The sequence below is a fragment of the Anomaloglossus baeobatrachus genome, chromosome 3, assembly GCF_048569485.1.
Source record: "Anomaloglossus baeobatrachus isolate aAnoBae1 chromosome 3, aAnoBae1.hap1, whole genome shotgun sequence".
Taxonomy (NCBI): domain Eukaryota; kingdom Metazoa; phylum Chordata; class Amphibia; order Anura; family Aromobatidae; genus Anomaloglossus; species Anomaloglossus baeobatrachus.
The window spans coordinates 402,851,719-402,877,570 of record NC_134355.1 but is presented as its reverse complement, the minus strand read 5'-3'; the positions used below and the strand labels follow the sequence as shown (position 1 = coordinate 402,877,570).

Sequence of the window (25,852 nt, the reverse complement as noted above, 5' to 3'; positions counted from 1 at the left end):
AATATTGATACCAGCCAAGCTAAAGCCACACGGCTGAAGGCTGGTATTCTCAGGATGGGGAGCCCCACGTTATGGGGAGCCCCCCAGCCTAAAAATATCAGCTAGCAGCCTCCCGGAATTGCCGCATCCATTAGATGCGACAGTCCCGGGACTCTACCTGGCTCATCCCGAATTGCCCTGGTGCGGTGTCAATCGGGGTAATAAGGAGTTAATGGCATTAGCCCATAGCTGCCACTAAGTCCTAGGTTAATCATGACAGGCGTCTATGAGCCACCCCCAATGATTAACCTGTAAGTGAAAGTAAATAAACACATACACCCGAAAAAATCCTTTGTTTGGAATAAAAGACAAAAAAAACACCCTCTTTCACCACTTTATGAATGCCCAAATACCCCTCCAGGTCCGGTGTAATCCACACGATGTCCCACGACACATCTAGCTCTGCTACATGAAGCTGACAGGAGCGGCCGTAGAACACAACCGCTCTCTATCACCTCCATGCAGCAACTGAAGTGAGTTGTGCGATCAGCTGTGCTCTCATTCAGGTTACCCGCGGCCACCGCTCTCAGGTGGAGGACTTCAGCTGTGGCTGCGGGTCACCTGAGTGAAGGCACCGCTGATCGCACGGCAAACTGCGGTCACTCAGGGGATTTGCGGTCACCTCTCTCTTCCCGACCGCAAATCTCCTTTCCCGGTCGAAACATGGAAAAAAACCCCCCAAAAGCTTGGGCCACCCTGCGCTGCGGATTCCAATCCCCAGCTGCCTAGTTGTACCTGACTGGACACAAAAAAAATTAGCGAAGCTCCCTTAATTTTTTGTTTTTAATTATACCATGAAATAATTTAAAAAAAAAAAAAAAAAAGGGCTTTCCTATATTTTTGGTTCCCAGCTGGGTACAAATAGGCAGCTGGGGGTTGGGGGCTGGGGGTTGGGGGCAGCTAGGGTAGAAAAAAATATGGCAAATCCCACGTCATTTTTTTTTTTTTTAACGTTTTTAGGCAAAAATTAAAAAAAAAAAAAAAAGGCTTCCCTGGATTTTCCATTTCCAGAGAAGGTAACACCAAGCAGCAGGGGTTAGCAGCCAGTAGCTGCTTGGGTTACTCCTAGCAATAGAAAATGCAGCGGGAGCCCACACTGTTTTTTTTTACCCATAACTCTAGGGTTAGGGTTATGTGTTTGTTTGCTTTTTTATTTTGAATGAATTTAAAAAAAAAAATAAAAAAAAATCGACATGGGCTTCGCCCATCGAGCACCAGATCATTTTACTGCTCACTCATGCCTACTCCTGACCACAGCGCCAGCAGAACAAGTAATCAGATGACTCCAGTGTCGGCCGATTACTTGTTCTGTGTCCCCCTGCATCCATCGCAGCATGTGCGGGCTGTGAGGTCACCTGAGTTCAGTCCAGCACTGGAGTCAGCTGATCTGAACTCAGCTGAACTCCAGCCCGCACACGCTGCGATGGATGCAGGGGGACACAGAACAAGTAAGCCCTAAGCCACACGGCGAGAAAATCGGTGCGAATGGAGTGCGATAAAACATTGCATTCTATTCAGACCAATATTGGCCTGTGTGTCAGCGCACATGAGCAATTATTTTCTCAGCCCTAATCTGACTGAGAGAAAAATCGCAGCATGCTGCAATTGTAATGCAAGACTCTTTCTCTTTTACCCATTCAAGTGTATGGGGTGAGAGAAAAATCGCACTGCACTTGCGGTACATCGGTGTACCGCGAGTGCAGAGCGAGAATCGCAATAGCAGACTACGGAGGAGAGAGGGAGATAAATCCCACCCCTCCTCAGTGAAGGCCCGCCCGCCCGCCCCTCCGCAGCGCTTGCCCGCCCCTCCTGAGTGCCGGACCACCGCATCTAAGGTCCGCTCGCACAGTCGGACCTCAGTCGCAGGGACACACGCATGACACTCGGCTCTGCTGTACTACCAGCGTGAGCCGAGTGCCATGTCAGGGGATCGCAGTAATCCCCGTGTGGCTCCAGCCTAATCGGCCGACACTGGAGTCTGCTGATCTGAACTCCTGACCACACAGACCACACACTGTCACATGTGATCGGCAGCAGGCAGTGACTGCTGTTAACCTGCAGCCATCGCAGCGTGTGCGGGCTGTGAGATCAGGAGTCAGCTGACTCCAGTGCCGGACGATAAATTCTGTGTCCTGCTGCAGAAGGATCCGTTAAAATAACGGTTGCATGCGTTGCACATTTAATCCACAGGATCCGGTCATATGCAGTTTGCGGTTGTTTGCCTACAGGCAAAAAAACGCTGATGTGAAAGTAGCCTGCAAAATGCATGCCACACGGATGATACGGATGACACACAGAGACTATGCAAGAGGGGAAAAAAGCAATCTCATGACCCCTTCTTTCCCCCCCCCCCCAATTATTTTTTTCACATGTTGCGCCGGATAATAATTATAATTTCTGTACACACACACACACACACACACACTATGAACTATATGAGAACAAGTAGAAGATAGACGCTTTCTTCCCCTGGTTGTGCAGAGCTGCGAGCTTCGTCTGTCTCTGCTGTGATTGCTCTCAGTGCTTCCACAGGGAAGAGGCAGGGAGGAGTCTTTGGGTGGAGAGGAGAGCTGAGTGGGTGTGTTAGATACAGCTCTAGAGCCACAAAGAATTATGGGAGTTGTAGGAACTGAACCCAGGAAGTCAGAAGAGAGATTAACCCAATCAGAGCTGGAGCCAGCAATGAGGATGTGCTGCTAGAGCACAATAAAAGGTAATATTGCTGAAAAAACATAATAGATGTGTGGAGAGGCACATATTAGCAAGATTTATGAGAAAAAAAATAAATCTGTTTTGGTAATTGGACAACTTCTTTAAAGTTCTCAAATTGCAAACATTCTCAGCTGGTTTTTTAATTTGCGATTTTATTTATTTTTTTGATTAAAAGTACCAAAACGTTTGCGCTAATGTACTCCAGTCTCCCATGGAATGATTTTGTTTGTTTGAAATTTTAGCAAAATTTTAATGGAATATATGGTAGCTTGTGCAAAATAAAGGTTAAAGACATAAATGAAGAGCATTTTTGATGCCAGTGAATGCTACAGCATAAAAAAAGAGGAAATAATAATTTATGCTTGGATAATGTTTTTCTAACATACATAATTATATATACACATGTACCGTATTTTTCGCTTTATTAGACGCACTTTTGTTCCCCCAAATTTTGGGGGAAAGTAGGGGGTGCGTCTTATAAGCCGAATATACGGGGGGGGGGGGGGATATATATATATACACTGCAGGGTCCAGGGGAGGTGGGGGCAGCTCTGGAGCGCAGGTGAACGCTGCAGGCTGCAGCCTTTGATCTCCTGCTCCCGCTCATATAATATGCACTATATAAGGATAAGGCTGTACATCAAACTTAGATAATAGTATAATGCCTCAAGCATATGGAAAAATATTGGAAAATACAATGAAAAATGCTACTTGCTAACTTGAACATGTGAATAATGAATTGCATACCTGCCATGAATATTAGGAAAAAGGAGATATTTAGCAATCGCATTGATCAATGTAACTGAGCCCCAAAACCTCGTCAAGGTATATCTCTATATTGGGGTCCCTAGCTCTGTGACCCTAACTGTGTGTCATCTCATTGCAATTAAAAACTGCTGTGGGTGGAGAGGGGTAACCAAGGACTTTCTTATATAGGAGATGGAAAAAACATGGCCAAAAGGGGCGGAGCTGTGTTCACATTCAGAAAAAAAACTACATATAACTGATTAGGATAACTGAAGTGAGCACTAATATATATATTATGAGTGCAAGCCAAAAAATACATACCATTATAAGGATAAGGCTGCACATCAAACTTCGATAATAGTATAATGCCTCAAGCATATGGAAAAATATTGGAAAATACAATGAAAAATGCTACTTGCTAACTTGAACATGTGAATAATGAATTGCATACCTGCCATGAATATTAGGAAAAAGGAGATATTTAGCAATCGCATTATCTATATAAGAAAGTCCTATATATAGAGATATACCTAGACGAGGTTTTGGGGCTCAGTTAAATTGATCAATGCGATTGCTAAATATCTCCTTTTTCCTGATATTCATGGCAGGTATGCAATTCATTATTCACATGTTCAAGTTAGCAAGTAGCATTTTTCATTGTATTTTCCAATATTTTTCCATATGCTTGAGGCATTATACTATTATCTAAGTTTGATGTGCAGCCTTATCCTTATATGGTATGTATTTTTTGGCTTGCACTCATAATATATATATTAGTGCTCACTTCAGTTATCCTATTCAGTCATATAATATGCACAGCCGCTGTCCATCTCCGTGGTGCTGAAACCGCACCGTCGTGACAGGCTGGGGGAGCATTGCATATTATATGTCCCTGCGCCCCCCCTGTGATGGCACATGCCCCCCCCCCATGTTAGATATGGCCCCCACTCTGCTGCTCATTTTAAAATAAAAAAGCTTTGCTTACCCCCTCCAGCGTTTCTCCCCGGTGTCCCTGCTTCCACCATGATCAGGCACGCAGAGATCTCACTCTGCTGTGCCGATCACATGACCGGCACAAAGAACCAGGAAGTGGAGGAACAGAAGTACGGAGGGAGACAGGAGGGAGATCAGCGCTGGAGGAGGTAAGGAAAGAGTGTTTTATTTTACTATGGGCAGCAGCATGGGGGCGATATCTAACACAGGGGGACTTGTGCAATCCATAGGGGGCCATAGGCAGCACAGGGGAACGTATGCAATCCATAGGGGGCCATAGGCAGCACAGGGGAACGTATGCAATCCATAGGGGGCCACAGGCAGCACAGGGGACCGTATGCAATCCATAGGGGGCCATAGGCAGCACAGGGGACCGTATGCAATCCATAGGGGGCCATAGGCAGCACAGGGGAGCGTATGCAATCCATAGGGGGCCATAGGCAGCACAGGGGAACGTATGCAATCGATAGGGGGCTATAGGCAGCACAGGGGAACGTATGCAATCCATAGGGGGCCATAGGCAGCACAGGGGAATGTGTGCAAACCATAGGGGGCCATAGGCAGCACAGGGGAACGTATGCAATCCATAGGGGGCCATAGGCAGCACAGGGGAATGTGTGCAATCCATGGGGGGCCATAGGCAGCACAGGGGGACGTATGCAATCCATAGGGGGCCATAGGCAGCACAGGGAACGTGTGCAATCCATAGGGGGCCATAGGCAACACAGGGGAACGTGTGCCATCACAAGGGGGCTATATTCAATATAAGAGGGCCATATCCAGATTAAGGGGGCTAATTTTAGGATGGGGGCTATGAGGGACATATACCCTGTATGATTTGTTAGACGGACACTGGCATTATAAGATGGACCCCATTTAAAGGGAACCTGTCATCAGAAATTTAGCTATAAAGCTAAAAGTTTCCCCCTCTGCAGCTCCTGCATTCTAGGAAGCTTCCTATAGTTTTTGTGGCCCCTTTTATTCCAAAATAAATACTTTACAAACTTGTACCTTTTCGTATGCAAATTTCTTAAATCTTCCATGGGGGCGGGCTGCCTGATGTACGTTGCTGTCCTCTTGCCGATTTACGCCGCCCCCGAACGCTGAATTTCAAACCTCAGGACGCCGCCCCTGGGCGCCCGTGGTCCCGCGCATGCGCTGTGCTACTGTAGCGGTGCCGTGCACTGTGTGCACGTGTGACCGCTAGTGACACTTTGCGCGGGCACGAGGTTATGGGCGGCGCTGTGAATGTCATTAGCAAGTGCCGCCCATAACCTCGTGACCGCACTTTCCCCTCTTCCTCCAGCGTTCTGCGCAAGCGCTCGCTGGCCAGATGACCGGACGTCACCTCCTTCCCATCCTGCTCAGCAGCAGGAAATAGACGGGAGGAGCGGACGGAGCAGTCGGTGCCCGCGCAAAAGCTTCACCAGCGGTCACACGTGCACGCAGTGCACGGCACCGCTACAGTAGCACAGCGCATGCGCGGGACCACGGGTGCCCAGGGGCGGCGTCCTGAGGTTTGAAATTCAGCGTTCGGGGGCGGCGTAAATCGGCAGGAGGACAGCAACGTACATCAGGCAGCCCGCCCCCATGGAAGATTTAAGAAATTTGCATACGAAAAGGTACAAGTTTGTAAGGTATTTATTTTGGAATAAAAGGGGCCACAAAAACTATAGGAAGCTTCCTAGAATGCAGCCCAGGAGCTGCAGAGGGGGGAACTTTTAGGTTTATAGCTACATTTCTGATGACAGGTTCACTTTAACATTAAAAACAAAAAATTCTCTTTTCCTTCACCGAATTTGGGGGTGCATCTTATAATCCATTGCGTCTTATAAATTGAAAGATACGGTATATATAATCTATAGTATGTGGCATTGATAGAGAAGTGTGCCAATGTTAGCACTAACATTGCTTATAGGATCTAATCCGATTCTCATCTCTAGTAGTTGTTACACTAAAAATGGAAAATTTGTATATCGTTTTTGTCTGTATTCTTTTCTGTCTGGTGTGTCTGTGAATTAGTAAAAGCCTCTCAGGGAGAGCAGTGGAAGGACTGTAGCACAGCATGCAAGTAATTAATTTGTCACTCCCGGCTGCTTGTTTTGTAAATATGGGCTTAATTTAATTGAGTTTAATACTGGACTACCTTGAGTTTCCTTGTGACTTACTGGTTTAAGAAGTTTAAACTGTTTTTAATTAAAAAAGTAGAAATGATTGAAAATGTTCTGTGAATTGGGCAGTGATTATTTCTTACTCTTGAACTAACCTATTTCTTTCTTGAAGACCCATCTGAGCAGATATTGCAATAGTTGAAATGAGATATTGATCAGTTTGTGTATAGCTCTTATGTATACAGCTCGTTATAAGTGTTTTTGTCTGCAGCCGAGCACCACCCAGGACTAAAATACATTTTAGATTTTTATAGGCTTAAAAAAAAATGTTGTGAATAAAAACTTTTACCTTTTTTAATTTCTCCTTTTTACTATTTACCCATGGAAATGTATTTTAATAAGCATATTCAGATATAACTTGTATTGAAGTCTGTGTTACATTTACACATCACCATCTGCTTTGCCGTTTGCCTAAAAGCTGATTTCTGAACATTGAAAACTTCGGCTTAATTCGTATAACTATATATTGCCTGTGTTAGATCACATGGTAAATTTAGACCTTTTTTTACTCTTCGAATCCTCTGCCAATCCAGCACTGCTGCTCCGGTTACGCCAGTCCTACAGCTAGTCACATATTATACGTCATTACGGGCCTCCCTGGTCTTGTGGTGTAAAAGCCCACATCACTACAGACAGCAGTGGTCAGGTGAATCACATATGGCATATGACTAACAGCAGGGAAGCCAACTACCACCAGAGCTGCGGCACTGGATTGGCTGCATAGGAAATGGTGGTTAAAGGGAATCTCACCAGGTTTTTCCCTTACGAGCTGTGTCAACCACCAGTGAGCTCTTATATACAGTATTCCAGAATGCTGTATATAAGAGCCCAGGCCCTCTGTAGAACGTAAAAATCACCTTTATAATACTCACCTTGGGGGCTGTCCAATGGGTGTCGCTGCTCTCGGTTGCCAATACCTGGTATTTTGTTTTAATGTGAGGGTGATTTCAGGAGAACAGGTGTATAATTAAATGTCATTAGAATAGGGATATTACAGAAATCAAATCTGCTGTTGTTTTGTCCAATAGGGGTAGTGTAGAGAGAGAAGGGGGCCTAGCACTTCCGTTTGGGCTCATTAGGGCTCATTCAGACAACCATTCCGTTTGTCCTGATCAGTTCCTTTTTTTTTGCGGACCTACTGACAAGATCACGTTTTCAATGTGTTTTGTGTAGGAACGGATGGCACACAAAAATGCTGCTGTGTGCCATCTTTGTCCGTTCTGTTATTATGGAACATATCCAATTTTGTTCCGCAAAATGTGGACTGTGATCTAATACAAGTCAGTGGGTTCGCAAAATAGATGGAAGCCACATGGAAGTAGTTCCATGTGGCTTCCGTCTATGGGTGCCCCTGCAGTCTATGGGTGCCCCTGCGGGATTGACTAGCACTGACGTCACAAGTTCAGCAGAGATCATCACCACAGGTAATGAACTTGGCTAACCTCATGACGTCAGTGAAGTTCATTACCTGCTGTGATTATCTCTGCTGAAGTTGTGACGTCAGTGCTTGTCACTGACTTCCATGACTGCCGCGTTCACATCTAGTATCGCGGGAGCCCGAGGCTGCGACTAGCGGTGACATTGCGGGCTCCTGTCATTCTTCGCGAGAGAACGCGGCGGTCATTGAACTCGGTGACGAGTGCTGACGTCACAATTTTAGCAGAGTTCTTCACTGCAGGTAATGAACTGAGCTAACCTCATGATGTCAAACATTGAAACCTCAATCAGCATAGGGTTAATAATGCAAACACAATTTGCCCAAAGGGCAACTGAAGGTACCCTAACTAAAGATCTATAAAACTTAACTTTTGATATTACCAAAATAAACAGACCAGTTTAAAACTAGCATGTAAGGCGACCTAATATATTTCCTAAGTCAGGTATCTGGCCGCGGACCAGACACCACGCACCGATAGACTACTGTCCTACAATGTCATCAGATTAGTGCAGCCCTACTACCTCTAAAACCATTCAGCTAATAGCCTCTCCAACATGTTTCACCATCACTGTCTTCATCAAGGGGACTGAGGCTATAATAAGCTGACAATCAGACTACAGTTCTGGTGATGACATCATCCATGGGTCATCCAATGCATCCCCATATTCATTGGTGTATCTCACAAAGTCACTCCTATGCTATGCTCTTATTCACCATCAGGGAAGTCAGTCAAACCTATTAAATTGAGTAGACCAATCATAATGACTTTTACATATGGAGGTGAACTCGTATACCCAGCAATCGCCTAAGGCTCATACATTATTAGGCCCTGTGCGCACTTACCGGATTTTGCCGCAAATTTTTTGCGGTTTTGCTGCATGTTTCGCTGCAGAAAATGTTCATAACATCTCTGCAGTGAATCACCAGCAAAACCTATGGGAAAAAAAAATCCTGTGCGCACTAAGCGGAATTTGACAGCTGCATATTTTGCTGCGGGATTCCCGCAGCAAAAACAATTGCATGTCAATTCTTTCCGCACGTCGCTGCGGGATTTCACTCCATTCACTGCAATGTAATCGTAAAATCCCGCAGGGAATAACGCAGGCAGCAAATTCTGTGCGGTTCACTGCGTTTTCCTGCGTTATTCCCTGCGGTATTTCGCGGTTTACCTCCGGTAATGTACATCGCTTGCCTGCGGTTTTGCACGGAAGTGATGTCATTACAGGAAGAGGAAGCAGAGCAGAGAGTAAACACAAACACATCACAGACACAGACATCACAGACATAGAACACAGACACATAAAATACACATAGAAAGCAAACGGAAATATAGAAAACAAAGCACGTGGGCTCCGCTGTATATTTACCGTCCAGCCGAGGTAAGCACACAGCGGCGGCCCGGTATTCTCAGGCTGGGGAGGGAGAGGGGCAGGGTTAATGTCCCCCGCCTCCCTCCCACCTCCTGCAGCCGAGAATATCAGCCGCAGCTGCCCCGGGACTGTCGCATGCATTATGCGGCAGTTCCGGCGTGTCCCCGGCTCTTCCTGCCGCCGTGTAGCAGTGGCAGTCAGGGTAATACAAGGAGTTAATGGTGGCGGATCGCCGCCACTAAGTCCAGGCTTGATCATGGCAGCGTCTGTGACAGCTGACATGATCAACCCGTAAGTAAAGTGAATAAAACACACCGAAAAAATCCTTTATTTTAAATAAAACACAAACAAGCCTCGTTCACCATTTTATTAACCCCTCCCAAAACAAAGCTCCGGCGTAATCCACAGCTCCTGGGCTGCTTACATCCAGCCGCGACTGATACACAGCGCTGAATGAATGCAGCCTCGCAGCAAGACAGCAGCGGTAATTACCGGTCATTTCCCACGGCCGGTAATGTGAACTCACTGCTGACCGTGGGAAATGCAGCGATCTGTCCTCTATCTATCCTATCTATCTATCTATCCCTCTATCTATTCTTCTGTCTCTTTATCTATCTACTATCTCAGAATGAAATGACTTTTTTTTTCAATGTGCTTTATTGCATTGAATGCAATAAAGCACATACCAACCCGCACGTGGCAAAACTGCGGCAATACCGCGAACAATACCGCAGCAAACCATGCGGTTTTCGGGTGCGGTTTGCCGCGGTTTTTTACCGCGGGTGCGGAAATCTTTGAATACCTGCGGAATTTTCTTGAGAAAATTCCATTTTCCAGTGCGCACATAGCCTTAGTTGTATGGCTATCTCAATTGATGGATATTCCTATCACATGTCCATGTCCCATTCCGGGTATACTTTTCTATCAATCATATTATGTTACCTGGTCATAATAGAGGCAGGCCACACCACCACTGCTATGGGGCCTGTGAGCGGGGGGGGGGGGGGGGGGGCACGGGGGCTGCTGCCCGTGATTTCAGCTCCAGCATCGGTCCCCCCGCCCAGGATCGCACTTTCAAATGTATCGGCATCACAGAAATGTTATTTATTAACTATTTAGTGTGACATAACTCTGGTTTAATGGCATAAAAATGAAAAAATTGAAATGTATGAAATTGTCTCTAAATTTCCAATATTTTAACAAATAAACACCAAAAAAAATTGTCTTAAATTTACCACTGTCATAAAGTACAATGTCAGGAAAAAACAGTTTCAGAATCATTGGGATCCATGAATGCGTTCCAGGGTTATTTACCTCCATAAGGTGACCCTGGTCAGAATTGAAAAAATTGGCCTAATGAAAAAGGTGAAAACCAGGCTTGGTGGGCAAAGAATTAACAAAAGGGTAATGACAGCATGTTTAAATAAGGAGGAAAAGATATATGAGAATAAAGAAAAGAGTTAAATATTTTAGCATAGTTCGTAGTGACTGTTGGGGAGGGAGACTGAAGGAGATGTGAAGGGAGTAGGGTCATTAGTGCAGGTGGATGAGGAGCCGGATAACCTCTTCTGTGATAGAGGAATCGTAGACTAAATTTGGGCTTTCCTATCAAATCCAGGTGGCCGGACTCTTATTCTCTTATTTCCAGTAGAGTCATAACTCCCATTTTCTGTGTACATATGGTAGTGAATTGGCAGATAACTTTTATTTTTCGTCTTCCTCCTAGCCATTCATATGTTGGACAAGACTTTAGTTCACAAAGAAATACCGGAAAAATTTCTCTTGATCAGCTTGATGCGGTAAGTATTGGAAACCGTTCATGTCAGAACTTTTTCCTGCTTTTTCACTTGGGCTATTTCAGCTCCGCTTCTGCACATTAATAGTTGTTATATAAGAACATAATTTGTTCAGTGTTAGATTTCTATCAGATTCCGGTATAAGGGTGTGTTCACGTTGCTTTTTTGATATTTGTTTATGGATGCAAAAAAAAGCAGTGTTTGTGTATTTACAAAGTGAATAAGATTTCTGAAATTTCATACAAATTCTGCTTAGTTTTTCCTTACAGCTTTGAAGTAGTTTCAGAGGTGCAACATGTCGGTTCTTTCAGTGTTTTTGTATCGATTTCACCCATTCAAATGAGTGGGGGAAACCCACATAAAAAAAAAAGCACATATTTAACTCAGATATTCTGCTACAGAGACTGAATATTTGCACATATTCTAAATCTAGTGGTTTTCAATCATACTGATTTTTTTTTAAATATATATTTTTCAGCTTTCTTCTAAATCATTTCCTCTCTGTATGCGGCAACTGCACAAGTCTTTGAGAGAGCACCATCACCTGCGTCATGGTGGACGCATGCAATATGGGCTGTTCCTAAAAGGTATTGGTTTGACACTCGAACAGGCACTACAGTTCTGGAAGCTGGAGTTTACAAAGGGAAAGGTTGACTCTGAAAAGGTATCCATTAACTATACTGTCTTGATTATTATATTGAATATGTGATTCTTCTTTAGTTGGAACATGGAAGATCTTCCGTAGAAATGCTATAGTCCCCCATTGACTTCCATCCGAGTGTCAAAATGCTCGTTATGCGCACTGAGCACTATAAACCAGGGGTCTCAAACATGCGGCCCGCAGGCCGCATGCGGCCCTTCAGGTGGCTTCTTGCGGCCCGCAGGCCCGTGGACCTGGTAAAGATGGCGACTGGTGCAGGGGCCGCAGCTGCCAGTTATTTATTTCAGCCTACAGTTTTGTCTTTGCCGCGCACAGTGAAGTTCTCGCTGCAGAACGCAATAACAGCCGCCTGCCAATCAGAGGCAAGCACCTGCTGCATATGACCTCAGATGATTGCCTGTGATTGGCCAGTGGCTGTTGTGCATTGAGAACTGCTCTGCACGGCAGGCGCCGGCCGAAAGTTCAGCGATGACAGCAGCTGTGATCATTACCGGCTCTACGTGCCTGCGTGCCGCTGACAGCAGGTGAGAAGAATGTTTTCGTGTGTGTGGGGTTCTGTGTTGCTGGCTGAGGCTGCACTGTGTGTGTGTGTGTGTGTGTGTGTGTGTGTGTGGCATGCCCTGTGTGTGTGTGGTTCTGTTGCTGGCTGAGGCTGCACTGTGTGTGTGTGTGTGTGTGTGTGTGTGTGTGTGTGTGTGTGTGTGTGTGTGGGGTAGCTGAGGCTTCACAGAGTCCACGTGCCTGCATGCCGCTGACAGCAGGTGAGAAGAATGTTTTCGTGTGTGGGGGGTTCTGTGTTGCTGGCTGAGGCTGCACAGAGTGTGTGTGTGTGTGTGTGTGTGTGTGTTAGCTGAGGCTGCACAGGGTGGGGGGGGTGTTAGCTGAGGCTGCACAGGGTGGGGGGGGGTGTTAGCTGAGGCTGCACAGGGTGGGGGGGGTGTTAGCTGAGGCTGCACAGGGTGGGGGGGGGTGTTAGCTGAGGCTGCACAGGGTGGGGGGGGGTGTTAGCTGAGGCTGCACAGGGTGGGGGGGGTGTTAGCTGAGGCTGCACAGGGTGGGGGGGGTGTTAGCTGAGGCCGCACAGGGTGGGGGGGTGTTGTTAGCTGAGGCCGCACAGGGTGGGGGGGTGTTAGCTGAGGCTGCAAAGGGTGGGGGGGGTGTTAGCTGAGGCCGCACAGGGTGGGGGGGGTGTTAGCTGAGGCCGCACAGGGTGGGGGGGGTGTTAGCTGAGGCCGCACAGGGTGGGGGGGTGTTGTTAGCTGAGGCCGCACAGGGTGGGGGGGTGTTGTTAGCTGAGGCCGCACAGGGTGGGGGGGGTGTTGTTAGCTGAGGCCGCACAGGGTGGGGGGGTGTTGTTAGCTGAGGCCGCACAGGGTGGGGGGGTGTTGTTAGCTGAGGCCGCACAGGGTGGGGGGGGGGGTGTTAGCTGAGGCCGCACAGGGTGAGGGGGGTGGGTGTTAGCTGAGGCCGCACAGGGTGGGGGGGTGTTGTTAGCTGAGGCCGCACAGGGTGGGGGGGGGGGTGTTAGCTGAGGCCGCACAGGGTGAGGGGGGTGGGTGTTAGCTGAGGCCGCACAGGGTGAGGGGGGTGTTAGCTGAGGCCGCACAGGGTGGGGGGGGGTGTTAGCTGAGGCCGCACAGGGTGGGGGGGGTGTTAGCTGAGGCCGCACAGGGTGGGGGGGGTGTTAGCTGAGGCCGCACAGGGTGGGGGGGGGTGTTAGCTGAGGCTGCACAGGGTGGGGGGGGTGTTAGCTGAGGCTGCACAGGGTGGGGGGGGGGTGTTAGCTGAGGCTGCACAGGGTGGGGGGGGGGGGTGTTAGCTGAGGCTGCACAGGGGGGGGGGTGTTAGCTGAGGCTGCACAGGGTGGGGGGGGGGGGGGGTGTTAGCTGAGGCTGCACAGGGTGGGGGGGGGTGTTAGCTGAGGCCGCACAGGGTGGGGGGGGTGTTAGCTGAGGCCGCACAGGGTGGGGGGGGTGTTAGCTGAGGCTGCACAGGGTGGGGGGGGTGTTAGCTGAGGCTGCACAGGGTGGGGGGGGGTGTTAGCTGAGGCTGCACAGGGTGGGGGGGGGGGTGTTAGCTGAGGCTGCACAGGGGGGGGGGGTGTTAGCTGAGGCTGCACAGGGTGGGGGGGGGGGGGTGTTAGCTGAGGCTGCACAGGGTGGGGGGGGGTGTTAGCTGAGGCTGCACAGGGTGGGGAGGGGGGTGTGTGTGGGGGTGTTAGCTGAGGCTGGGGCCCATTGCTACAAGGGGACAAGGATGCACACATTTTTATGGGAATAATGGGAAACAAGATGGGGCACATTACTACAAGATGTTGGCCAAAATTACTATTCGGTGGTTATTGTAAAACTGTATTACTTACAAAAAGGGGGAAAAATGTAAAAAAAAAAGTGTGTATGCAGATATATATATATATATATATATATATATATATATATATATATATATAATATATACAGTTAGGTCCAGAAATATTTGGACAGTGACACAAGTTTTGTTATTTTAGTTGTTTACAAAAACATGTTCAGAAATACAATTATATATATAATATGGGCTGAAAGTGCACACTCCCAGCTGCAATATGAGAGTTTTCACATCCAAATCGGAGAAAGGGTTTAGGAATCATAGCTCTGTAATGCATAGCCTCCTCTTTTTCAAGGGACCAAAAGTAATTGGACAAGGGACTCTAAGGGCTGCAATTAACTCTGAAGGCGTCTCCCTCGTTAACCTGTAATCAATGAAGTAGTTAAAAGGTCTGGGGTTGATTACAGGTGTGTGGTTTTGCATTTGGAAGCTGTTGCTGTGACCAGACAACATGCGGTCTAAGGAACTCTCAATTGAGGTGAAGCAGAACATCCTGAGGCTGAAAGAAAAGAAAAAATCCATCAGAGAGATAGCAGACATGCTTGGAGTAGCAAAATCAACAGTCTGGTACCTTCTGAGAAAAAAGGAATTGACTGGTGAGCTTGAGAACTCAAAAAGGCCTGGGCGTCCACGGATGACAACAGTGGTGGATGATCGCCGCATACTTTCTTTGGTGAAGAAGAACCCGTTCACAACATCAACTGAAGTCCAGAACACTCTCAGTGAAGTAGGTATATCTGTCTCTAAGTCAACAGTAAAGAGAAGACTCCATGAAAGTAAATACAAAGGGTTCACATCTAGATGCAAACCATTCATCAATTCCAAAAATAGACAGGCCGGAGTTAAATTTGCTGAAAAACACCTCATGAAGCCAGCTCAGTTCTGGAAAAGTATTCTATGGCCAGATGAGACCAAGATCAACCTGTACCAGAATGATGGGAAGAAAAAAGTTTGGAGAAGAAAGGGAATGGCACATGATCCAAGGCACACCACATCCTCTGTAAAACATGGTGGAGGCAACGTGATGGCATGGGCATGCATGGCTTTCAATGGCACTGGGTCACTTGTGTTTATTGATGACATAACAGCAGACAAGAGTAGTCGGATGAATTCTGAATTGTACAGGGATATACTTTCAGCCCAGATTCAGCCAAATGCCGCAAACTTGATCGGACGGCGCTTCATAGTACAGATGGACAATGACCCCAAGCATACAGCCAAAGCTACCCAGGAGTTCATGAGTGCAAAAAAAGTGGAACATTCTGCAATGGCCAAGTCAATCACCAGATCTTAACCCAATTGAGCATGCATTTCACTTGCTCAAATCCAGACTTAAGACGGAAAGACCCACAAACAAGCAAGACCTGAAGGCTGCGGCTGTAAAGGCCTGGCAAAGCATTAAGAAGGAGGAAACCCAGCGTTTGGTGATGTCCATGGGTTCCAGACTTAAGGCAGTGATTGCCTCCAAAGGATTCGCAACAAAATATTGAAAATAAAAATATTTTGTTTGGGTTTGGTTTATTTGTCCAATTACTTTTGACCTCCTAAAATGTGGAGTGTTTGTAAAGAAATGTGTACAATTCCTACAATTTCTATCAGATATTTTTGTTCAAACCTTCAAATTAAACGTTACAATCTGCACCTGAATTCTGTTGTAGAGGTTTCATTTCAAATCCAATGTGGTGACATGCAGAGCCCAACTCGTGAAAATTGTGTCACTGTCCAAATATTTCTGGACCTAACTGTATATATATATATATATATATATATATATATATATATATATATATATATATATATATATATATAATGTGTATATATATATATATATATATATACACACATACACACACACATTTGTTATAATGGACAAATGAAAAATGTTCAAAAACAGTGATTCAAGGGTGTATAGCAAGAAAAAATGGTACCACTACCAATGTCACTTTGTCCTTAAAGGAATGCGGCCCCTCAAATTATTTTTTCCCTGTGTGAGGCCCATACACCCAGCCGAGTTTGAGACCCCTGCTATAAACACTCACGATTTTAACCCCTGTCCACCAAAGTCAGTTTTCACCTTTCCTGACCAAGCATGTTTTCTAAATCTGACGTGTCACTTTGTGGTAATAACTCTGGTATGCTTCTACATATACCGTATTTCTCGGACTATAAAACGCATCGGACTATAAGACGCACCCTGGTTTTAGAGGAGGAAAATAGGAAAATGAAATTTTTAAGCAAAAAATGTGGTCATAACACAGTTATGAGGCGAGGATCTGCTGCTAACACTGTATGGGGGTAATTTAAAAAACAACAAAAAAAACAACCCGTCGTGCAGTTCCCCTAATTTTGATAACCAGCCAAGGTAAAGTCTCACAGCTGGGGGCTGGTTTTCTCAGGATGAGGAGACTCACGTTATTGGGAGCCCCCCAAGCCTAAAAATATCAGCCAGCAGCCGCCCAGAATTGCCGCATCCATTAAATGCGACAGTCCTGGGACTTTTCCCAGCTCATCCCCATTTTCCTGATGCGGTGGCAATCGGGGTAATAAGGAGTTAATGGCAGCAGCCCATAGCTGACACTAAACTTGACACTAAAGGGTACTTTACACTCTGCGACATCGCTAGCGATCTCGTTAGCGATGTGAAATTCTAGATCGCAAGTGCAATCTTTTGAGGTCGCACATAGGTCATTTTACGCATGTGCGATCTTGAAAGATCGCAGTTGCGATCTAGAATTTCACATCGCTAACGGGATCGCTAGCGATGTCGCAGCATGTAAAGTACCCTTAAGTCCTAGCTTAGTGATGGCAGGCGTCTATAAGACACCCCCTCATCACCAAACTCTAAGTGAAAGTAAATAAACACAAACACATAAAAATCCTTTATTTGAAATAAAAGACAAAAAAACATCCTCTTTCACCACTTTATTAACCCCTACAACACCCAGGTCCGATGTAATCCACAAGATGTTCCACGACACATTCAGCTCTGCTACATCTGACAATCACAGAGAGCAGCCATAGAACACGACCGCTCTCTGTGTGGTTCAGGCCACAAGTGAAGTGATCCCGGTGACTCCATCTATCACCGCACATACCTGACTGAAGTCACCACGGATCTCGCGCTCACTTCAGCTGCGGACGAATTTGCGGTAACAGCTGGAGGACTCCCGCTGTATACTCACCTCACCTCACTCCATGCAGCATCGCTCGCTTCCTGTCTGTGTGCCAGCTGACCTGTGTAGAACCGTGTGTACAGTGATGACGTCATCGGGCAGCGACAAACGTAATCCTCAGCGCCTCTTTTTCACGGTGCTGAAGATTAAGACCCCTTAATGACCTCTGTGAAAAGGTGTATCGGGGATTGTTAATGCGATAATTTAATAATTTTTTTATCTAAATCTTCAAAAATGCGATTTAGATGTTAAGATGAAATCTCCAATGTAAATGCTCAATGAAGAGCACAAGATTAATTTTAGCCGAGCTTTATTTCAAATTTTGGGAGTCAGAATGAACAAATCAACAGCAGTTTAGGAATATTAGTATTATTGTCATTGTTATTATTATTCTTCTTCTTATTATTATTATTATTAATAATAATAATTTTTCTGCCATTCATCATTCAGTAAATGTAATGGGACATCTTTATTCTTTGGGTCCATACAATTACAGCAATAGTAGGAGTTTTTTTATTTTTTTTATTTTTATGTTTTGCAACTTTTACACATTTTTTGTAAACCTATAAATATAAAAAATATATATTTTTTTTGTATAACCATATTTTGAGAGCTTATACCTTGATTTTTCCGCCAATAGATCCATGTGAAGATGTGGAGGTTTGATTTTTTGTGAACATGATGAATTTTTCACCGATTTTCTTTTACTTGTGACTTTGATCGTATTTCATTACATTTCAAAACAGTGTATATGACATGTTTGTTTAATGTATTAATTTTTGTAAACAAGGTTTATTGTACAGGCTAACTTTTTCCAACAGTAGACATACTGGTATGTTATTTTGGGTCCCCGAGAATGAAGCCAGCTTGAGTTATGGTATGTGCACATAATGTCTCTTTCAGATGGATTACTCCTGGAACCTGCCTGAAAAGTCACAAAACAAGGATCCTGAGCACAGCAACTTACTGTGCCCATGGTCTGTCTATTTTCACTTCTTCTTTTAACCGCTGCAGGCATCGAAAGTCACAAAGCAGCTAAAAGAAGTGATTGGTCCATTCTTCAGTCATCTTCCATTTGGAAGTCGCTAATATTTTCTATATGGTGTTTAAAGAAGAAAAAAGCGCTGGTAAGGAAGCCACTGCTAAAGCTGCCCAAAAAGATCGTGCAGGGATCACGCTGCAAGCATCTTCTTGAAAAACTATGCAGACCCGCTGCTGTCTAAAAGATGCCATGTGCATATACCATTACACAGCCAGCATCTACCTTTAATAGTAGCAAGTGGAACTAAGCTCTGCTTATTGCGGTTAGCTCCTGAAATGCTGCTATCAATCTCTGAGATAGGAGTTTAATACTTGTGGACCGGGAGGCTCCGTTCCATGAACCCATTGTGTGGCCCTCCCAACTATGACACGATCGCGGGGTGCTGACAGTGCTCTTTTGAAGACAAACGTAAGGCTGGGCTTTGTAAGATCGTCCTTTTTTTGTTGTTTATATCGCTTGTAAATCTTCAGATACTGTGGTTGCTATTAACAGTTGCCTATAGAGGGTTAAACAGGTACAAATGATGCTGACATCTTGCCCTGGCTGTTGCAGGAACTCGGCTGTCAGTTAAGTCAAATGACCATGAAGGAACACCTTTACTAATAGGACATAACAGTACATGTAATGTTGGGAAGGAGTCTCCAAACTACTTTCCCAGTATGTAGTATGGGTAATAATAATGATATTAGAAAATACCTCCATTTAGAAATATTGTATACTTCTCCTGATATAGCCATGCCTCTTATCTCATGTGCAAGACATTGCATCTTAGGTATCCATGGCTATGACCATTCATGTAGTGATAGATAGTTGCTCGTGGACGTAATCATGGATACCTAAGCTGCAATGCCCTGGACACGAGGTAAGAGACATGGCTATATTAGGAGAACTATAGTACATTTCTTATTTGAAGTATTTGCTAATATTATATTCCCTTTAAAATAAAAGCACTATTGAGGTCCTAGGTCCTATGTAACAGGGCAGTGAGCTATATGACTTTTCTGCTTTATACTGTTATTGCCAGTATAGTTAGAACAGAAGTGAAATATGCACATCCCAGCTAGTGTGTGACATCACTATATTGAATTGAGCAGTGTTCACTAATTTAATGACTCTCTGCAACAGTCCAAAACGACTGTAATATAAAATCAATTTCACGAAACAGAGAATTATGGATTTCTGGTAGAGAATGCTAATAGTGTTGATAGGTTTGTTTAAGATAAAAGCGAAGGACTGAGGCAATGAAATAATTCTCTATGTAGTGCGTACTTGGCATTAGTACCCAGGATTGTTAGGCTACGAATCAGGAGATTCTCTATTGACAAGTCTCGTTCCTCCATTTCTAATTATCCAAGACATAGTTATCTATGTTTGATTTGGACAATGTAATTTCACTGATGTTAGAAGCTTTTCACCTGAAAGGTAAATATATATGACCATATTGAAGTAAGAGTAGCAACCAAAATCTATCTTACACCATTCTTTTACTTACGGATATTGGCGTTTTTCTGTTTCGTTGATGCAGCCATTTTTTCAAAACTGAGTGGAGAAGCTGCAGCTATATTCCTTGTTACCTTTGAGTTAACATTTCACAATGTTGTCACTTCATTTTTCTTTGAACATGTTGGCAAAATAACAATTGTGTATCTGTTTCTGAAGTGATAGTTCAGAAGTCACATCCAATATAATAATTCTACAACACATATACAGCTGCACACTGAAATGCTAACAATGAATAAGGGAACTCTGGTATTGCATTACTGCTATAAGAATATTTTTTAAAAAAAAAGAGATATTTAGCATATTTCTTGGCCAATGCATGTGAGCCCGGACACCACGGCAAGGTAATCTCTGTATACCGGGAACCTAACCTGAAATGTCACTATCTGGGTTAGAAACCTCCATGTCTGGGCAGCTAAACTAAAAACAATATAATAATTCTGTAGAATAGCCAAACGTTTGGGTGGATGTTCCCTGTAAAGTATATATGCACAGTGGGGAAAAGAAGTATTTGATACACTGCTGAATTTGCAAGTTTTCCCATCTACAAAGAATGGAGTGGTCTGTAATTTTTATTGGAGGTACACTTGAACTGACAAAAATCCAAAAAATCACATTATGATTTTTAAATAATTTATTTGCATTTATTTCTTGAAATATGTGTGTGATCACCTACCAATCAGCAAGAATTCTGGCTCTCACAGACCTATTATTCTTTCTTTAACCCCTTCAGCCCCCGGGCACTTTCCGTTTTTGCGTTTTTTGTTTTTTGCTCCCCTTCTTCCGAGAGCCGTAACTTTTTTATTTTTCCATCAATCTTCCCATATAAGGGCTTGTTTTTTGTGGGACGAGTTGTACTTTTAAATGAAACCATAAGTTTTACCATATAGTGTACTGGAAAACGGCAAAAAAATTCCAAGTGCGGAAAAATTGCAAAAAAAGTGTGATCGTACAATAGTTTTTGGGATATTTTATTCACTGTGTTCACTATATGGTAAAACTGATGTATCTATGTGATGCCTGAGGTCAGTGCGAGTTTGTAGACACCAAACATGTATAGGTTTACTTGTATCTAAGGGGTTAAACAAAATTCACAATCTTGGCCAAAAAAAGTGGCGCACGTTTTGCGCCATTTTCCAAAACCTGTAGCGTTCTCATTTTTCGGGATCTGAGACTCAGTGACTGCTTATTTTTTGCGTCTCGTCCTGACGTTTTTAACGGTACCATATTTGCGCAGATGCTACGTTTTGATCGCCTGTTATTGCATTTTGCGCAAACTTTGCGGTGACCAAAAAACTTAATTTTGGCGTTTGGAATTTTTTTGCCGCTACGCCATTTACTGATCAGATTAATTGATTTTATATTTTGATAGATCAGGCATTTCTGAACGCGGCAATACAAAATATGTGTATATTTTAATTTTTTTAACCCTTTAATTTTCAATGGGGTGAAAGGGGGGTGATTTGAACTTTTAGGTTTTTTATTTATTTTTTTTTTTAAAACTTTTTTTTTCCCTTTTTTTTATTTTACTAGTCCCCCTAGGGGGCTATAGCGATCAGCAATCCGAGCGCTCTTATCTATCTGCTGATCACAGCTATACAGCTGTAAACAGCAGATACAGTCACTTTCTGTTTCACCCTGCTCCGAGGCGGGTGAAAACGAAAGTGAAACTTCGTAGCTGCAGGCGTCATCACAAGACCCTGTGCTACGATGGCAACCACCGAAAGTCACGTGATCATGTCACGTGACTTCTGGTGGGGGCGGGGTAAGTAACTGTCATGGCGGCGCCCATATACATATCGCTGCCAGATTTTGGCAGCGAAATGTAAGGGGTTAATGGCCGCGGGTGGAAGCGATTCCACCCGCGGCTAACAGGCACACATGTCAGCTGTTGAAAACAGCTGATATGTGCGCGGATCGCCGCTGCCTGCCCACGGCAGGGGGCGGGGATTAACGGCACATGATCCATGACGTGCCCAGTACGTCATGGGTCGTTAAGGGGTTAAGTCCTCCTACATTAAACTCCTTACCTGTAATAATTGCACCTGTTTTTTAACTCATTATCTGTATAAAAGGCACCTGTCTACACACTCAATCACAATCCAACCTCTTCACCATGACCAAGACCAAAGAGATGTCTAAAGACACCAGGGACAAAATTGTAGACCTGCACTAAACAGGGATAGGGTACAGGACAATAGGCAAGCAGCTTGGTGAGAAGGAAAAACTGTTGCCGCAATTTTTAGAAAATAGCAGAAAAACAATATGACTGTCAAACTTACTTAAGGCTGCTTTACACGCTAAGATTTATCTGACGATATGTCGGTGGGGTCATGGTTTTCGTGACCCACTTCCGTCATCGTTAGCGACTTCGTTGCGTGTGACACCTACGTGCGACTCCGAACGACTGCAAATAGGGTGAAAATCGTTGATCGTTGACACGTCATTCAGTTTCAAAATATTGTTCGTCGTTTGGAACGCAGCACACATATTGCTACGTTTGACACCCTGCCAACGGCGAACAACATCCACACGACCGCCTTAGTCAAACAATATATCGCTGAACGATGTAGCGTCGTTTCTGAGATGTATACGTGTGACCGCTACAAAACGACCTAGGAGCGTTCTCGGCAAATCGTAACAACGATCTGGGCGTGTCACATCGCTAACGAGATCGCTAGCGATATTGTTGTGTGTAAAGCAGCCTTTAGTCTGGGGCTCCATGCAAGATTTTGCCTCGTAGAGTAAGGATGATTCTGAGATGTCAGGAATTGGCCCGGAACTACACGGGAGGACCTGGTCAATGACCTTAAGAGAGCTGTTACCACAATCTCAAAGATTACCATAGTAACACACTACAGTGTCATGGCTCAAAATCCTGCAAGGCACGCAAGGTCCCCCTGCTCACACCAGCACATGTACAGGCCCGATTGAAAGACCATCTGAATGATTCAGAGGAGGCATGGGAGAAGGTCATGTGGCCAGATGAGATCAAAATAGAACTTTTTGATATCAACTCCATTCTCCGTGTTTGGAGGAAGAAAGATGTGTACAACCCCAAGAACACCTTCCCAACCGTGAAGCATGGGTGGTGGAAACAACATACTTTAGGGTGCTTTTTTGCAAAGGGGACTGGACGACTGCACATAGAGGGGAGGATGGGATCATGTATCGTGAGATTTTGGCCAACAACCTCCTTCCCTCAGTAAGAGAATTGAAGATTTGTCTTGGCTGGGTCTTCCAGCATGACAATGACCCGAAATACACAGCAAGTAAGAAATGGCTCTGTAGGAAGCATTTCAATGTTCTGGAGTGGCTTAGCCAGTCTTCAGACCAGAACTCAATAGAAAATCTTTGGAGGGAGCTGAAACTCAATGTTGCCCAGTGACAGCCTCTAAAACTGAAAGATCTGGAGATCTATGTGGAGGAGTAGGCCAAAATTCTGCTGTAGTGTGTGCAAACTTGGTCAAGACCTCTGTAATTGCAAACAAAGGTTTATTTACCAAATATTAAGTTATGTTTTTCGATTGTATCAAATAGTTTTTTCATGCAATAAAATGCAAATTAATAAACAAAGAAGAAAAAAAAGAGACATAGATCGCACATCCCTTATAATACAATGATCTAAAGCAGTTAAGCAAAAAATAAATAATAGAACATGAGGTTCTTTGTTACCATTCTGAGCAGATTATATTAAGCCCACTGCCACGTCACGGCGAACCTCTGAGTGGGTCCCTAATCTAAACCTTATAGTGCGGCACTGTGCACTAACCACTGCTGCAGCAAAAAAGTAATAGCAGGGCAGGTAATTTGGTCCCCATGGCTCTAGTCCACACTGCCCCACTGACACAAAACCACCATAACAGCGGCTACCACACCGTACCAGCACCCAGTGAGAGGAGCTGCGCACTTTCCTCCTACAGGCTCCTATATGTGAACTGGGAGCAACAAAGGCTGGCCCCTCTTGCAGTCTCCTGCTTATTAAAATCACCTGTGCCGAATGGGGGGAGTGCAGATCCAGACAAAAAGCAGAGGGGTATAGAATGTTAACAAACTAAGAAGAAAAAAAAGAGACATGGATCGCACATCCCTGATAATACAATGATCTAAAGCCAATAGGCAAAAAATAAATGATAGAACATGAGGTTCTTTGTTACCATTCTGATCAGATTATATTAAGCCCATTGCCACGTCACCGCGAACCTCTGAGTGGGTCCCTAGGTGAGGTGTACAGCTCCTTTGACAGAGTCCTGGGACTGTGTGGTGGCTGCTGTGGTGGTGGTTTTGTTTCAGTGGGGCTGTGTGACCTGGCATCATGAGGATTCTGCCTTGCAGCATGGGTGTTGTGAGGCACCAGGTCGCCTGCCCTGCTGGTGCATTGTCTCTGCTGCTGTGGTCGGCGCGCGGTGCCACACTGTCTAGGCAAAGATTAGGGACCCACTCAGAGGTTCGACGGGGCAGTGGGCTTCATACAATCTAATCAGAATGTTAAACTAAGGGGTACTTCTCACATAGCGAGATCGCTAGCAAGATTGCTGCTGATTCACAGGTTTTGTGACGTACCAGTGACCTCATCAGCGATCTCGCTGTGTGTGACACTAAGCAGCGACCTGGCCCCTGCTGTGAAATCGCTGATCGTTACACACTGTTCTGGTTCATTTTTTGCTCGTTGGTCTCCCGCTGTGCAGAATACATTGGCGTGTTTGACGGCGGGAGACCAACAAGCACCGACTCTGTGTAAGAAGTGTGCGCTGGTTTCTAGGGTAAATATCAGGTAACTAAGCAAAGCGCTTTGCTTAGTTACCTGACATTTACCCTGATTACCAGCATACACCGCTTAGCGCTGGGTCTCTGTATACGTAGCCAGGGTAAATATCAGGTAAGTAAGCAAAGCGCTTTGCTTAGTAACCCGATGTGTACCCTGGCTACGTGTGCAGGGAGCCAGCGCTAAGCGGTGTACACTGGTAACCAGGGTAAATATCGGGTAACCAAGCAAAGAGCTTTGCTTAGTTACCCGATATTTACCCTGGTTACCAAGCGCAGCATAGTTACAGGAGTCGCTGGTCGCTACTGAGATCTGCCTGATTGACAGCTCACCAGCGACCATGTAGTGACGCACCAGCGATCCTAACCAGGTCATATCGTGGTCGGAATCGCTGGTATGTTGTTTAGTGAGACGGTATCCTAAGAACCTAATGTTTTATTATTTAATTTTTATCTAGCGGCTTTTAGATCAAAGTATGAATTTGGGATGTACAAGTCATGTCTTTTTTTTTTTTTTTTAAATTGTGCAAAATGCAAATTATTACTTAAAAATCATACTATGTGATTTTATATATTTTTTTCTATGTCTGTCACAGTTGAAGTGTACCAATGACAAAAATTACAGAGCTCCCCATTCTTTATAGGTGGGAAAAACTTGCAAAATGGGCAGTGTATCTAATACTTCTTTTCCTCACTGTATATCAATGTAATAATAATAATAATAAAAAAAATATAGATACATATAGATATACAATTGAAACCAGAAGTTTACATATACTATCCAAAAAGACACATCTGCATGTTTTTCTCACTATCTGACATGAAATCAGAATAAACCTTTTTCATTTTCGGTCAATTAGGAACCAAAATATTTATATTTGCCAGATGCCGGAATAATGAGAGAGAATGTTTTAAGGCATTTTTATTACTTTCTGCAAAGTCAAAAGTTTGCATACATTTCAATAGTATTTGGTACCATTGCCCTTAAATTGTATGACTTGGGTCAAACATTTTGGATCTCCTTCCACAAGCTTCTCACAATAATTTGTAGGAATTTGGGCCCATTCCTCCTGACTAGAGAT

The 25,852-nt window shown here is 44.6% G+C and overlaps 1 protein-coding gene across 2 annotated transcripts in view; it reads left to right on the top strand.

The window, feature by feature from the left end:
- PRIM2 (DNA primase subunit 2) overlaps window positions 1–25,852 on the top strand; it is a 214,535-nt gene that overhangs the window by 134,494 nt on the left and 54,189 nt on the right. For both annotated transcript variants that reach the window (XM_075338448.1, XM_075338447.1), the window contains exons 9-10: window positions 11,197–11,269; window positions 11,745–11,930. In XM_075338448.1, the coding sequence (XP_075194563.1) occupies window positions 11,197–11,269; window positions 11,745–11,930 (259 nt within the window). The remainder of the gene's footprint in view (window positions 1–11,196; window positions 11,270–11,744; window positions 11,931–25,852) is intronic.